The following is a 16,894-nucleotide window of genomic DNA, read 5'->3' as shown; positions in this document are numbered from 1 at the left end:
TTAACGGTCGTTATTCAAACTTGAAAATTGTTTGATTCTTAGAAACCAGGATTGAAAAGAAAAAAGATAAATATCTTATTCATTCCTGATGAACGTAAAGTAAAGGTATCGTAAATTCAAACGGATCCGAATCGGAATACTATTTTTTCATATTTTTAACGATTTTTTCCTGGTTCTTTCTTAAAATATACGTATTTATGAATAGTTTACATTATTAGGAAATATTGCAGTTCTTTCAAATATTTTTGTACAATTTTTTTATTATCTTTTATGAAAAAAAAATATTTAAAAAATGGCTTACAAGGGTAGGGGAACCTAAACCAAGCTGAGTTCCTGACTAGAGCAAGTTTTGTATCCGTCCTAGCAGAGTTCTCTGGTCCTGGTTACATTACTATCAATCCCTGTTCTTAGAAGTACTAGGATACAATCTAACCCTGTTTTTCCTTATACAAGGATACAACCAAACCCTGTTTAGAGATACAATACAAGGAGATAATCAGACCATGTCTTTAGATGCATTTCTAGGATACAATCAAACTCTGTTTTTAGATACAGTATTACGATACAATTTAACTTTGTCTATAGATACAGTTATATGATACTATCAAACCTTGTCTTTAAATACAGTTATATGATACAATAAAACCATATCTGTAGATAGTGAAACGTTAATAGAATACAATCAAACCTTGCCTTTAGATACAGTTCTAGGATACAATAAACCATGTCTTTAGATGCAGTTCTAGGATACAATAAAACCATGTATTTAGATACAATATTAAAATAAAATCAAACCTTGTCTTTAGATACAGTTCTAGGATACAATCAAATCCTGTCTTAAGATACAGTACTAGGACACAATCATATTCTGTCTTTAGTTACAGTAGTAGGATACAATCAAAACATGTTCACTAATAATAAGAAACATAAACCTTCATCTTTAGATACAGTGCTGCCAGGATACAAGATGAGTACAATATAAGTACAATATAGTAACTTGATTCGGTCAAATCTGATGTGTTATCTTTGTTTGACTTTAACCTTGAAGCTGAATTTTACAAACCTTGTTTTAACTTTTATTTCTCATGGTCAAGATTTATCTCCTACAAACCTCCAGGTTGCCTTGTCATATATGCTCTAGGTTTCTTTTGAACTTGTAAATTCAGGAGTAATGTCCAGGAATTAAACTCGAACTATTCGGACATTTTCTACATACATACATATTCTATTTCTATCATTGGATTCGTCCAAACCTTTACTGTTCATATCTTTATCCTTACCTTTCCTGATTCTTACATGGATGCATCCTAGCCTGTCCTGTTGATGTTCATATCATTTCATTAATCATAGTCTTTCCTGTTTCTTGAATGGATTTATCCCTACCTTTCCTGTTTCTAATATGGATTCATCCTAACCTTTCCTGATAATGTTCATATCATTTCATTCATCATAGCCTTTCCTGTTTCTAATATGGATTCATCTTTACTTTCCTATTGATGTTCATATCATTTCATTCACATAGCCTTTCCTGTTTCTTATAAGGATTCATCCTAACCTTTCCTGTTTCTAATATAGATGCATCCTCCTAACCTTTCCTGTTTCTTATATGGATGCATCCTAACCTTTCCTATTGATGTTCATATCATTTCACTCATATAGCCTTTCCTGTTTCTTATATGAATTCATCCAAACATTTCCTATTTCTAATCTGGATTTATAAGTTTAGTAATTTTGGTACTACATATTTCATTGTTTTATAAAACTAGAAATATTTCCTTCCCCCGTTAAGCTTGATCTTCTATCCTTATTTTGGAATTGAACGAGATTGCTTTAAGCTTTATATGATGGGACTTTTTATGTGAATTGTCCGGGTTTACAATTTAATGGAATTCAATATTGTTTTTACGCTCAAGTCGATAAGTTTCCATTTTCTAGAATAGAATATTCTTCCCCTCGGTTCTTTTTATTTAATCTTTAAACTTATATATCAGGAAAGGTTCAAAATTATTCACGTTTTTACCCAAACAATTAATTCATATCCCCACCCCCCCCCTCTCAAAAAATTCTATCAAACTTTTTAAAAAAATTATTTAAAGGGACCGTTCACTTATTTGGGTAATTTCATAGTGTATCTATCAATTTATTGGAATTAGTCGAATTTTTCAAAGATATTTATGACCGGAGAAAAAGCCGGTTTATCGTTTTGAATTCCAGCGGAGAGGTATGATACCTTTGACACTAATTAAATGTTTTTCAGTAACAGCAGCCCAATAAAATCTAATATTATCATATTTCAATGACAATTTTGTGTCAGCAATTGTATAAGAAAATATAAAAAATTTTGATTTTAGAATTCAAAGGAAATTAACGTTTTTCCTGTTCAAATATGATTTAAAAAATTAACACGTTTACACAAAGACGACTTTCTATCAAAGACAAACCGGTTCCAATTCTTAAATAAATCACGGGGATTTCTGGAGAAGTAGAGAACACATATCAAACCGTCAAATGTTGAAAATAGACAATTTAAAAATAATTTTTTTTAAATTAAAGATGTCTACAATTAACTTTTAGATACTACAATTTGATTTAATATTTAAAATTTTTTTAAAAACCATGACTATGACAAAAAGCATCAAATAGTGTCTATGCAAAGGTATCATACCTTTGCGCCGGAATTCTGAATGATAAATCAGCTTTTTCTCAGGGTACAGTTGTCTTTGAAAAGTATGAGTAATACCAATGAATAGCTAATACGCTATTTAGTTTACCCTCAAGTTTACCCAAATAAGTGAATGGCCCCTTTAAGGGAGTGACCGGCAATGTATGTCAGTTAAACTAAGAATGTAGTATTATGGAGGAATCTTTTAGGATTCATTTGAGACATGTAAAACGTTTTGATGATGTATAATTACTGAGTTTGAGTGCAAAGTCGACGTGCAAAATCACTCATTCGGGTAGTTACGTTTTGAGAATCGATATTTTAAATTACTATATAATGACAACAAAACATGTATCAAAAATTCTGCAGTAAGCTAATTAGATGTTTAGGAAGATATTTCTCAATAGAAATTTGTCAATAAATCAATGTTAGAATCAATTATTTCACTTTCATCATTATATTGAATTGCTTATTCTTTACGTATTTGTTTGTAGATTTCTACAAATTTTTCAAATGTAGTCTTTTCAATAAAAATTCCAAAAAAACCACAGAAAATAATTGTGAACAATGCATGAGAGATTACAGATTGTAATGTTATCCAATATACAAATCTACGGCGTACACCGTACGATACATGATACATGTATTGTATAAATATACGAGATATACAGTACAAATTTACGGTATTACTTTAAGGTATTAAATATATGTTATAAATGTAAAGTATAAATGTGCGGTCTAAATATACTTTAAAAATGTACAGTAAAACGTAAAGTATATATGTACAGTGTGCAGTGTACAGCTACAGTATTCAGTGTTCAGTGCACAGTGTACAGTGTACAGTGTACAGTGAAAAGTGAAAATTGTATAGTGAAAAGTGTATAGTGTACAGTGTATGGTTGATGAGTATTTCCTATTGCTTCCGTGACAGTTAGGATAGCGCACAGTCCCCACATTAGTAGAATAGTTAGAAGAATTGGGAACAATTTTAACAGGGGCAATTTACTCCATTTCAGCCGACCCTAAACATTATATATTAGTAGGGCAATTTACTCCATTTCAGCCGACCTTAAACATTATATAATAGTAGGGAAATCTACTCCATTTCAGCCGACCCTAAACATTACATATTATTAGGGAAATCTACTCCATTTCAGCCGACCCTAAACATTATATATTATTAGGGAAATCTACTCCATTTCGGCCGACCCTAAACATTATATTAGTAGGGAAATCTACTCCATTTCAGCCGTCCCTAACCATTATATATTAGTAGGGAAATCTACTCCATTTCAGCCGACCTTAAACATTATATAATAGTAGGGTAATCTACTGTATTTCAGCCGACCCTAAACATTATATAATAGTAGGGAAATCTACTGTATTTCAGCCGACCCCAAACATTATATATTAGTATAATCAGATACTAACCTGGCTATATTTTACTCCGGGTACATCGACTTCCCTGAGATACTGACTAAAGAGAACCATCACAACTATTGTTCTGAATAAACATGCATTAATTAGGAATTTTGTAATTTAAAAGTCATCCTTTAAGTCTTTGTCTGAGCAAATATAAGGAAAATATTCATGTTTTCTGTCTGAAAGTGGAAAATCCAAGACTGGATTTTCCCAAAAACTTGACATTTATTGAGGAGAGACAAAGAAGAAAATTGACTTGATATTTACCACTTTTCAAGAGCAAAACCGACGATATTTTGGTTGATTGGTATTTTAACAACTAGAGAGTTAATTGAAATTACTGTTAACCCGGAACTGCAAAACCGACGATATTTTGGTTGATTGGTACTTTAACAACTAGAGAGTGAATTGAAATTACTGTTAACCCGGAACTGCAAAACAGCAAGTCAAATATTTTTAATAAGAAAATCATAATTTTTGTTGTTAAAAATATTTTTTTTTCTATGAATGAAGAATTCTCCCAAAAATCAAATCCCTGGTTTTTGTATAAAAATCCTTCAAACTTCTGTTCTTTGTAAAATATATGAAGCCAGCTTATTTAAAGACTAGAGCATATACCAGGGAGAATATTATTGATGAGAACTTTAATATTTATGAATCCATATAAAAGCCCGGAGCTCAGAGGATCGGAAATGTATTCCCCAAGAGACCGAAGTTATATAAAGTGAGAAATTATAACATCCCGCTGAAAAATTTGAACTTAACTCTTAAATTCTTGTAAAATCTTCAATCAGTACTTTTTCCTTGACTTAAACTATAGAAAAAAGGAATAAGAATGAAAAAATGAAAGAATATTTTTCTTGGGAAGAAGGAAAGAAAGGATGAAGGATTGAATTAATAAATGAAGGAAAGGATGAATGATTGTGTTTCGCTACTTAGCGAATTCCCTAAAGACCTAATGAAATCTATAAGTACCGAGTGGTATTTCTCTGGATAGGATTGTAAGGCTTCCTTCTCTCAACGCTCTCCATAACAAAAGGATGATAATAAGGTTCCGAACGTTTATTTCTCTAAGCCTTTCTAATTTTTGTAGTTTGTAACTTTCAATTTATGGATATTCCCATCTTTTTAAGGAATTAAGTCTTGTCACAAACTCTGATTTTCTAATTCCTGTATCTTTGCAACCTAATGTCGTAGACCTGAGATATATGGGAATTAGATGTAATAATCTAAGTTTGAAATATCAAAGAATATATTAGGTTGCAAAGATATAATTATAGAAAATTTGAGTTTGTATTTTGGAAAAGACTCAGTTCCTTTGACACGACCCCGTGGGACGTAGGAATTTGTGAGTCAATGTGTATCTTACTGCCCTTATATAAGCCCACTAACAAGTAGAATATGGGGGGGCAACACTTTTAAATCTCATACCTTAGTTCTACAAAAGTTTCAACCTCTCTGAAGAATTTGTATGATTTGCAAGTTCCGTTTCCCAATTATATGAATAATAGAATAATAGAAGGAAATTATTGCAGAGAGGAAATTGCATGATTGGATTCAGATCCAGAGAAAATATATAGAAAAACATCATGAAGTAAGGAAATCGGAATAATTGATATATATTAATTTTTAAAAATAATGTAAAAAACTGGGTTATAATAATCCACAGGTTAAAAGCTTTAACGCAAAAATCGATTAGAATCTTGCCAATTACTATTAAAAACTTATGATAAAAAAAGAGCTTTACAGTCCTAAATTGTTTATGTCTGGGGTTACAAAAAAGTTTAAAATCAAAAGCTAAAGTGTTCCAACACTTTACAGTCGACCCAGTTTTATAAATTGGTGCAACTTTTTTAAGCAGTCTGGATCTATGTTAGCGAAATTTATAAATGGTCTGGAATCATAAATTGAAATTCACTTTTAGTCTTTAACTATTTTTCTTTCGTCATATATCATAGATATATGAAATTAGATGTCAATGTCCTTATTTGGCAATTTTTACACAACAGCGTTTCGTGAACATAATTTGCTATCAATAAAGTTTAATGTCAAGTATTAAAGGCCTTACAAAGTTACAACTTTATAATATGTGATGACATTCATAGAACTGTAAACTTGGACTGTTAGACTCAAGTATTTTATCTGAAGATTTTAAATAGTTTGATGCAAATGAAACACAGCAACTGTACGGTAACCGCCAAAAAAGTCCTTGAAAAAAAAGTTTCCGGAAAAAAGTCCTAAAATTTCACACTGTAAAAGTCCTGTGGAAAAAAGTCCTTTTATTAAAAAGTCTCCGGAAATAAAGTCCTACCAATTCGAGACTTTATTTTCTAGGACTTTTTTTCTGGCTCCAGTATGATTTTATACAAAAAAGTCCTCGGAAAAAAGTCCTCTAACAAGTGAAAATGCATGATTCACAATTCTAGGTTTTTCTTTTCCTCGGATTTATTTTCTTCACTTCTTTTTTTCCTGGGATCTTATTTCCTTAGACTTTATTGGCAGTCCCCAGACTATTTTAGAAAAAAAAGTCCCAGGAATCCAAAACACAGGACTTTATTTCCAGTGACATTTTTTCCAAGAACTTGATAAAATTCGGACTTTTTTCCAAAGTTTTTATTTCCAGGTTTTTTTTCAGAAACTTTTTTTCCCGGGACTTTCTTACATAGATTCCAAGTGTACAGTGTACAGTGTACACAAAAGTTTGTTTTTCAGCTAATTTTGTTCGTTTAAAAAAAATATTTTTCAGCCTAAAACATTAAAATTCGTAAAAAATATTACTGTTGTGTAAAACTCATCCTTTACTCTGTGGAAAAATGTTTATGTATCGTAACTTTAACAGGTTTACAAGAATTCTTGAAACTTTTTAATGTCGTAAAGGTTTCAAGACGAAGCAGAATTTATTCTTGAAATTGTTTGTGAAATAAAATAAAACTTACAATAAAGCTATTCCCCAGTTTCCTTCAGCGTTGTGTGAGGCTGCCTGCAGTACACATAAACTTTAAATATTATTTTTAAAATAAAAATGTGCAATATTTTTTGGGGTTAAAGATGCAAAGACGCAAAGATGCAATGCCCGATTTAAACGTGAACTTTGAAACCGTGATCTGATAAATGCGCATCTAACTTTTTTAGAGAAACCACAAACGAAAAGAAACCGTTTAAATAAACAAAAACATTGTTATCTAATTCTACTTGATCAATCAAAGTTTTTAAAGGTACCCTTGTAAATCGGGCATAATAGCATCTCTGCATGGTAGGTCACTTGAAAGGATTCACTGACATAAGGTCAAACGAAAAACGGTCAAAAACGCGACAAAGGGTATAACAACATAGGGTTAACAAGTGCAACAAACGGGCAAAATTTCATTTTTACTATTTTGGTTAATTTTAACTATTATTATGTTAATTAGATTTAGAACTAGAGCCGCAGCGCTCGGCCCCCCTAGCATGTCCTATCCGCAGCGCTTGGCCCAGAAATTGTCTTAACCTAACCTAACCCTGAAATAATACATAAAATATTTTTTTTTTCAATTTGACACATTGTCTTTTTACCCTTTGTCGGGTTTTTGACCGTTTGTCGTTTGACCCTGTCGTTTGACCCTATTTCGTTTGATCCTAGGTCGTTGAACCCTGGGTCGTTTGACCCTAGGTCGTTTGATCCTAAGTCTTTTGAACCTGGGTCGTTTGACCCAAAGTTGTTTGACCCTGGGTTACTTGACTCTAAGTCGTTTGGCCCTAGGTCGTTTGACCCTTTGTCGTTAGACCCTAGATCGTTTGACCCTGAGTCGTTTGACACTGAGTCGTTTGACCCTAGGTCGTTTGACCCTATGTCGCTTGACCCTAACACCCTGTATTTCTGGTGTCTAGACAATTTTTATGAATTAAAAAAAAAAAAATCAATTTATTCGGAGAGTGAAGCCAACTAAAAATTATCGTTTATTCTTTGTCACATCTAATTAAAAAATGCAATCATTTATAAATAGACGAATAGACACCTTCATTGTGCCCAAAAAGTTTAATTAAATCCGATTTGAAGTAAATTGGCTTTCAAATATTTAAATGTCGATGTACGCTTTTATATCTTCTGTTCCAGGAATAATGTATTTTATTGCAGAAAAATTATAGTTTTTGCAGATTTTTTTAGCCCTTTGCCCTACATTACGTTTTAGGTTACTGGAAAATGAGCCTTTCTGTTTTTAAATATTGCAAAAGGTCAAATTCATACGACATGACTGCAGATACGACTTTTGAATCGCTCAGCGCCTCTAGTTTTCATTTCGTATGATGAAAACAATCTTATCTTGTTACATACTAGATTTTTGTTCTTCTCAATAGCACTTCAATATGAGATGAAAAACATTTAAGAACATAATCTTCCTTTCAATTTACTTTAGTTTGACCTGGTCCGTATCCACTGTGTCAAACAATAGTGAGTGGGCAGGGTAGACGAAATTATAAAAACTCTTATTTTTTCAGGACGAAATTATAAAAACTCTTATTATTTCAGGACGAAATTATAAAAACTCTTATTTTTTCAGGACGAAATTATAAAAACTCTTATTTTTCAGGACGAGATTATAAAAAAAAACTCTTATCATTTCAGGACGAAATTATAAAAACTCTTATCATTTCAGGACGAAATTTAAAAAAAAAACTCTGATTATTTCAGGACGAAAAATAAAAAAACTATGATTATTTTAGGACAAAATTATAAAAAAACTCGGACTATTTCAAGACGAAATTAATAAAAATGATAATGTTAAGAATCCCAATCATACAAGAAATATTTACATATATTTTATTAGGCAAACTTATTGTTGACCTGAGCTGGAAACCTATAAATAAATAGACCAGTCTAAAACCGATAAAAAAAATTAAGACCATTTTTCCATTGAAAAAATTGATCATTCAAAGGTTCGACAAATGAATTGATCTGATGACATATTTCAATATTTACAAATTTAACAGTCGTTGAAAAATGAAGATTTTTGTGCTTTTTTCCTCTCACTCGGATAAAGATTAAGTTTAGGGTGAAGAAGAAAACCAAAATTTCCCATATTCTGACTTGTAAAATTAGCCAGGGAACCTTTCTTGAAAAAGGAGAGCGCAATTTTTTTTTGAGAAAAATGTACACCCCTGACTAAAATTCCAAAGTATAATTTCATATTTTTCAATAAAAAGTGCAGTCCAACTTAACATTAAACTTTTAACTCATCTTGACATTTGCGAGTATTAAAAGGAAAAAAAGAAATCTTATAAATCTGGTTTAAAGCAGTTAGATCAGAAGTTTTTAATATGCTTTTTGGGATAAAATACTTAAATTCCGGTAAAATCGAATTAACATTTTAATAAACCCAGATAAAAGGTTATTGACGGTCAGGTACGCCTTTGAAGGTACGAAATTGAACGAAAAAACGTTAATCTTCAATCAATACAATGTCAAACTGAAAACCGTTCATAAAATTCACAACGAATCTATTTTTTTCTGTTCTAAATTTAACTATTTTCAAAGGGTGTTCTTGCTAACTGAAACAGCGAGGGTAAATTTTCAAATTACCTCAGTAAGCCCTTACCTTTTCAAACTTATTTTAAAATTTACCAATTTGTAGCAATCATTATCAGAATTAGGGGAAATTCCCCCAACACTACGCCAACACTTTTATTAAATATCCGTGTTTGTGTGTTTAGAGGGAAAATAGATAAATTGTTACTTCCAATTCTCTGTGAAGAATAAATAGAATTGCAGAGGAATAAACTTAAAATTCAAGACACAAGGTCCCTTGGACAGCTTTACAGCTGACGTAGTCCCTTAGGAGTAGGGTGAACATATTCCTAGTATACTATAGGATAGGAGTAGGTACACCATACTCCTAGTATACTAAAGGATAGGAGTAGGGTGAACATATTCCTAGTATACTATAGGATAGGAGTAGGGTGAACATATTCCTAGTATACTATAGGATAGGAGTAGGGTGAACATACTCCTAGTATACTAAAGGATAAGGAGTAGGTACACCATGCTCCTAGTATACTGTAGGATAGGAGTAGGGTGAACATATTCATAGTATACTAAAGGATAGGAGTAGGGTGAGCATACTCCTAGTATACTAAAGGATAAAGAGTAGGTACACCATACTCCTAGTATACTATAGGATAGGAGTAGGTACACCATACTCCTAGTATACTATAGGATAGGAGTAGGGTGAACATATTCCTAGTATACTATAGGATAGGAGTAGGGTGAACATATTCCTAGTATACTATAGGAAAGGAGTAGGTACACCATACTCCTAGTATACTATAGGATAGGAGTAGGGTGAACATGCTCATAGTATACTATAGAATAGGAGTAGGGTGAACATACTCCTAGTATACTATAGGATAGGCGTAGGTATGCCATACTCCTAGTATACTATAGGATAGGAGTAGGGTGAACATACTCATAGTATACTATAGGATAGGAGTAGGGTGAACATACTCCTAGTATACTGTAGGATAGGAGTAGGTACACTAAACTCCTAGTATACTATAGGATAGGAATAGGTTCACCATACTCCTTGTATACTATAGGATAGAAGAAGGTAAACCATACCCCTTGTATACTATAGGATAGAAGTAGGTATACCATACTCCTAGTACACTATAGGATAGGAGTAGGTATACCATACTCCTAGTATACTATAGGATAGGAGTAGGTAAACCATACTCCTAGTATACTATAGGATAGGAGTGGGTAAACCATACTTCTAGCATACCAGAATATGAGTAGGAGTAGGTACCCCATACTCCTAGTATACTATAGGATAGGAGTAGGTATATCATACTCCTAGTATACCAGGATAGGAGTAGGTACACCATACTCCTAGTATACTATAGGATAGGAGTAGGTATACAATACTCCTAGTATACTATAGGATAGGAGTGGGTACACCATACTCCTAGCATACCAGAATATGAGTAGGAGTAGGTACACCATACTCCTAGCATACCAGAATATGAGTAGGAGTTGGTACACCATACTCTTGGTATACCAGGATAGGAGTAGGTACACCATACTCTTAGAATGCCAGGATTTGATTAGGAATAGGTACACCATACTCCTAGTATACCAGGATATGAGTAGGAGTAGGCACACCATACTCTTGGTATACCAGGATATGAGTAGGAGTAGGTACACCATAGTGAATAGAACGTAACTGTAGAAACCCAAATGCAAATATGTTGAATATGAGTGTTTGCAAATTATGTGCAAATATTCTCCTGAAGTCCAGATTTAAAAGAGAATATTTATTAATGAAAAAAGCCCAAATATTCTAACTATTCATAACTAGAACTAATTCAGACAACAATCTAATATTTAGAATATTTTTAACGTTAAAGTTGCACCCTGCCTGAAATAGAGATATCCCAATCATTGCAACTGCCGGAGTTATCGTCAGTGGAGTTATGTATCTAAAAAAAACTTTAATTTACCAAAGAAATGTTACTAGAGATATATTATTTCTGCATATGTTTTTTAAGGCGTTTGTTTTACTCACCTCCTACTATAAGATTTTAAATTTACATGGCACAGTAGCCATACATTAGACATTATAGAATTGTAATTGTTGAATATGATCTGTTTAATACTACAACTTTTATACAAAATCTGGCATTTGCCCGTTTTGGTAAAATTTTGACACAGTTTTATGTCAATTTCTCGAGACAGGAACATAAGATAGATGTCTTATATGTATCGTTCAAAACCTGAGATTCTCAGGTTTCAGTCTGTACCCCCTTTAATTTTTCCTTTACAGTCCCTTTAACGCAAACTTTTCAATTACCAATTTTAGAATGTAATGTATATATCAGTATGAACCCAATGATACCACAGTATCCAAGTATGTACTGTATATACCTGTATGAACCCAATGATACCACAGTATCCAAGTATGTACTGTATATACCTGTATGAACCCAATGATAGTACAGTATCCAAGTATGTACTGTATATACCTAAGTAATAACCCAATGATACCACAGTATCCAAGTATGTACTGTATATACCTGTATGAACCCAATGATACTACAGTATCCAAGTATGTACTATATATACCTAAGTAAGAACCCAATGATACCACAGTATCCAAGTATAATTTGTAAGATAGCAGACACACAGATAGCTCCCTGCGGACAAACAGATATAAAAAATAAATATTTCGTAAGCTTGTTTTCACAGTTCATGTAGCGCTAGAATCTCCATAGAAGGGGTGAATTCATTTAGTGCAGCACTGTCAAATTTTGCCTTTATAGGCTGTTTGTGTACTGTATAGGTTGCTCAAGCTGTTTGTGTGCTGTATAGCTTGCTCAAGCTGTTTAACAGTAGGTCCGAATACTTTGCAACGGACCGGCGTTTACAGTTGTATATAATTTATCTTATTTATTTATATTATGTAACTTATCTGATTTACCAAATTTACCTTTTTTATTTATATTATGTAACTCATCTGATTTACCAAATTTATCTTATTTATTTATATTATGTAACTTATCTGATTTACCAAATTTATCTTATTTATTTTTATTATGTAACTTATCTGATTTACCAAATTTATCTTATTTATTTTTATTATGTAACTTATCTGATTTACCAAATTTATCTTATTTATTTATATTATGTAACTTATCTGATTTATATTATGTAACTTATCTGATTTACCAAATTTATAAAATTTATCTGTTGTATCTAATTTATCTGTTGTATTCAATTTATCTGTTGTATTTAATTTATACTGTTGAATTTAATTTATCTGTTGTATTTAATTTATTTGCTGTATCTAACTTATCTGTTGTATTTCATTTATCTGTTGTATTTCATTTATCTGTTGTATTTAATTTATCTCTTGTATTTAATTTATCTGTTGTATCTTATTTTTTTGTTGTATTTAATTTATCAGTTTTATCTAATTTATTTGCTGTTATTTATATAACATATCTTTTGTATATAATTTATCTGCTGTATCTAATTTATTTGCTGCATCTATTTTTTTTGTTATGTAACTTATTTATCTAATACATTTGTTGTAGCGTATTTATTTTTTGTTATGTAACTAATTTATTTGTTGTATTTAAAGGGAGTGTTCGCGAAAAATGAAAGGGGGTATATGCTTTCGACGAATAATAAGCGCTTTTGATTGCTACTAATATTACTTCTATCTGTTGCGTCTATAAGGAGAAAATTGTTATAAACGACTCATGCTGAAGAACGAAGCATCCATACAAATTCAGAAAGTTGCAACATTCAACAGGGATCGTAAAAAATCAATTTAATTCCAAAAAATCATTCAGACATTACAAACAATAGTCACAGATTATTTTTCGACAAATTCGCAAATATTTAATATTTCATAATATTTTTTATTTCGTTTTTTAAAAATGATATTTCGCTGGCAATGGATTTTCGCATTTTCCTGGAAAAAATGAACATGTCGTCTTCATTATCAAAAATCCTCGAAACAAGAAAAGAATGTTTTCAAAAGTAACTATCAGAGCATAAAAAATTAAAAAAAAACATTATGAAATATCAATTATATACGAATGTGTCGAAAAGTAATCGATGATTATTGGTTGTAATATCTAAATGATTTGTTTGGAATTAAATTGTTTTCTTTTACGATCTGAGTTGAATTTTTCAACTTTATTAATTTGTATGGACGCTACGTTCTTCGGTATGAGTAGTTTTTAAAAATTTTCTCCTTGTAGACGCAAAAGAAAAAAGTATGATTAGTAGCGATCGAAAATGCTTTTTTTTCGCAGTAAGCCTATACCCTCTTTTATTTTTCGCGAACACTTCCTTTAATTTATTTTTTGTTATGTAGCTAATTTATCTAATATATCTGTTCCTGAATTTCTCGCATTCTAAGCTGCCAAATCTCTGTCCTAAAATACAGGAAATGTAGATTTATTGCTGTTCGCAGTAAAAGGGATTGTAAGCGTAGTTTCTATTACCTTCATTGCAAAAACGGCAATGCCAGATTCACAATAGTACCTTTAAAAGCTTTGTCTGATCAAATATGATTTAGATATCAATGCTTATAATTTGGAAAGCTGATTATTTTCAAATGCGGGTTCTCTACAAATGTGACTTGCGCATTTCTACTGCAGGAACACATTATCAAAATTAATCACTTTCAATCCTAGAAAATCGACAATATCTTCCACATTATTAATCAATTTTCAAGATTACAGTTGTGAATCGAGCATCACTTAAAATTCCGCTTACTGATGTCCCTTTAAAACAATACAAATTGTAAATAAAACATCATTCAAAGAAAAATTTTCAAGAAAATATCAGATTTTTATAAAAAGATAAAAAAAAATTTTAAATCCTGTAAAAAAATTTTAAAGTTTTTTTAGATGATGTCAACCAAAATTAAAACTGATTGTTATACCTTTAGGAAAGCAGAGGTTTTTCTTATGTTTTTTTTGCTACATTGAATATGAAAGGTTGAAAGCTAAAGAAAATAAAAAAAAACTATTTCGTGATTCTTTATTTTGTTGATAAATTTACTTTGTCTCACATATGAATATTAAAAAAGACACTCTACCTCCTACCATCGTTAAATTTATCTATTTTATTATTTTCATGTAAATTAATAATATAAATTACTTTAAACCATGAACAAAAAACCAGTACATAGAGTTTCTAGGAACAAACGTTATTAGACCAACACTAGAGGAATTAACTCAAACTTATTAATCATTATATAATTGCAGCCTGATGGTGTAAACTATAGATTATTTTATCTAACAGAATTCATAGTTTGAAATATCTTAGGTCTACGACATCGGGTTGCAAAGATATAAGAAAAGTTTTAGTTAATGGAAAAAAGACAGTTTCCAGAAAGTCCAGACGTTCTAGAGATGCCATGTTTTGTACTACTAAAATGCTTTCATATTTTGGTTCAACAGATTAAGTTTATTCGATTGGAATATCTCGAAAGTTGTTGGAAACATCGACCAATCAGAAACCACAAAAATTATGCTCTCGGCCAATAAGAGATAGCAAATTTCTTTACGGTTTTAAGTGACTGGATGCGTTATTTCAAGTGACCTTACACGATCCTCGATCGTTATCCCTAAAACTTTGTTAGATCGTTATGAATAAGATATCATTGTTTATAGTTTTAAAAACTGTTAATTTCAATTGTGATTTCTCTACAAAAGTGACTAGCGCAATTATTATGAAGAAAATATATAATAATCATAAATAAAACTTTTTCACCCCAAACAATACGCTTACATTTCCTTTTTATTGAAAAGTAAGATTCAGAAGAAGTGCAAAACCCTGAGAAAAAATCTGGTGACCTGTATGAATCTACAAATTCTTAATTGAATGCAAATTCAAAACAAAACATGCAAAATGCACTGCACTGTGTTTTTATTGTTCCTTTTAAACTTTGGTCCAATGCAGGAAGTTTTGATTAGTTAATTCTATTCCAATAAATTTAAATGTTGCAAGTTGTTTTACTTTAATTCAGTATAGTAAACATTTCTTAATTTTATTATAATTAAAAACAATTTTTTTCCCTCAAATATACTTTTTCAAATTAAATGTAATGATAATTTATAATCCAAAATTTTAAGGTTTGACTTTTAGATTTCACAATTTCGTTCCACTTTATTTTATGTAACCACTGTACACAATTTCATTGTAAGCATGTGTTGAAAATTGGATTTAAAGTTATAAGTAGACTTGAAATTAAAACAAGAATTTTAATTTCCAAAAATGTTTTGTCATTGTTTTTGTAAAACTTTCTGTATAAACTATGTCGGATTAGTTGGAAAAACTTTAATTTCAAAACTTTTTTTCGAAACAATTTCGTTTGATAATTTAATTTTAAACTTTGCATGTAAAAAGAAAAAGGAAATTTTTACTTAAAATGATTTAGCCAAAATTCAAAATCAAAATTGGAACAATAGAAATTATTAAAGTGTCATTTTCATTAAAACATAATTGAATGAAGGGTTAAACCGGTTTTATTTTATTGCACGTACTTTCTGCTGCTTTATACCTTCACAGCAATCAATAATTTCCTCCATTAGCTGTTCGCATCTGATCAATTAGTAAGAAAATCTATTAAATTTATAATGTCAAATCTAATTACACCTTTGCTGGATTGTGGACTAGTGTAGTACTTCAGTAATATTTTGGTGAAAACTCCTTTTAAATCTGAATATCCTATACCTGTATTTAAATCTGAATATCCTATACCTATATTTAAATCTGAATATCCTATACCTGTATGATTTTAAATCTGAATATCCTATCCTATACCTATATACCGGTATACCGGTATACCTGTATACCTGTTTACCTGTATACCTGTATACCTGTATTCTTCTGTAACATTTGCTGTCCAGACCCCGTCCTGGAATTCCTCTGGACATTTCCACTTTGGTAAAGCCAAGATTGCAAAGGTGGGAACCAGGAAGGAGAAGGTTCCACCCTAAATATTAAAATCAATTAAGTCTTTGCCACACACTTTAGTTTTCTAATTCTTTTATATCTTATAAACCTTATAGTGTAACATCTAAGGTTACGTCATCTGATTGCAAAGATATGGGGTTAAAAAGAGTACGTGGCAAAGACTCAATTCCTTAACAGATTATTGAAAATAAGAAATTTTCGATTTCAAACATTCAAATTCTTTGCTATTAACTCTGATTTTCTTGATAACTTAATGTCGCAGCCATTAATTCTGCTTTTTCAAATAATTTTAGTTTGAAATATCAAAATTATAGGGATTAGAAAATTTGAGTTTGTGGCAA

At 31.0% G+C, this 16,894-nt stretch overlaps 1 protein-coding gene across 2 annotated transcripts in view; it reads right to left on the bottom strand.

Annotated features, from left to right (window-relative positions):
• LOC111714334 (solute carrier family 23 member 2) overlaps positions 1-16,573 on the bottom strand; it is a 48,945-nt gene extending 32,372 nt beyond the window's left edge. Inside the window, exons 1-8 of one of the 2 annotated variants that reach the window (XM_023489416.1) lie at positions 16,457-16,573; positions 13,966-14,002; positions 12,180-12,250; positions 11,476-11,536; positions 7,021-7,064; positions 4,094-4,166; positions 3,576-3,684; positions 302-379 (exon numbers count right to left, since the gene is read on the bottom strand). In XM_023489416.1, the coding sequence (XP_023345184.1) occupies positions 302-379; positions 3,576-3,684; positions 4,094-4,166; positions 7,021-7,064; positions 11,476-11,536; positions 12,180-12,250; positions 13,966-13,980 (451 nt within the window). In that variant the 5' untranslated portion in view covers positions 13,981-14,002; positions 16,457-16,573. Of the gene's footprint in view, positions 1-301; positions 380-3,575; positions 3,685-4,093; positions 4,167-5,059; positions 5,158-7,020; positions 7,065-11,475; positions 11,537-12,179; positions 12,251-13,965; positions 14,003-16,456 lie in introns of those variants that run through there. The other variant, XM_023489417.1, reaches the window with a different exon arrangement.
• Between the last annotated feature and the right edge of the window lie 321 nt (positions 16,574-16,894).

Source organism: Eurytemora carolleeae, unplaced genomic scaffold (assembly GCF_000591075.1).
Source record: "Eurytemora carolleeae unplaced genomic scaffold, Eaff_2.0 scaffold1541, whole genome shotgun sequence".
In the NCBI taxonomy this organism is placed as follows: Eukaryota; Metazoa; Arthropoda; class Copepoda; order Calanoida; family Temoridae; genus Eurytemora; species Eurytemora carolleeae.
This window is presented reverse-complemented; position numbering and strand designations above follow the sequence as displayed.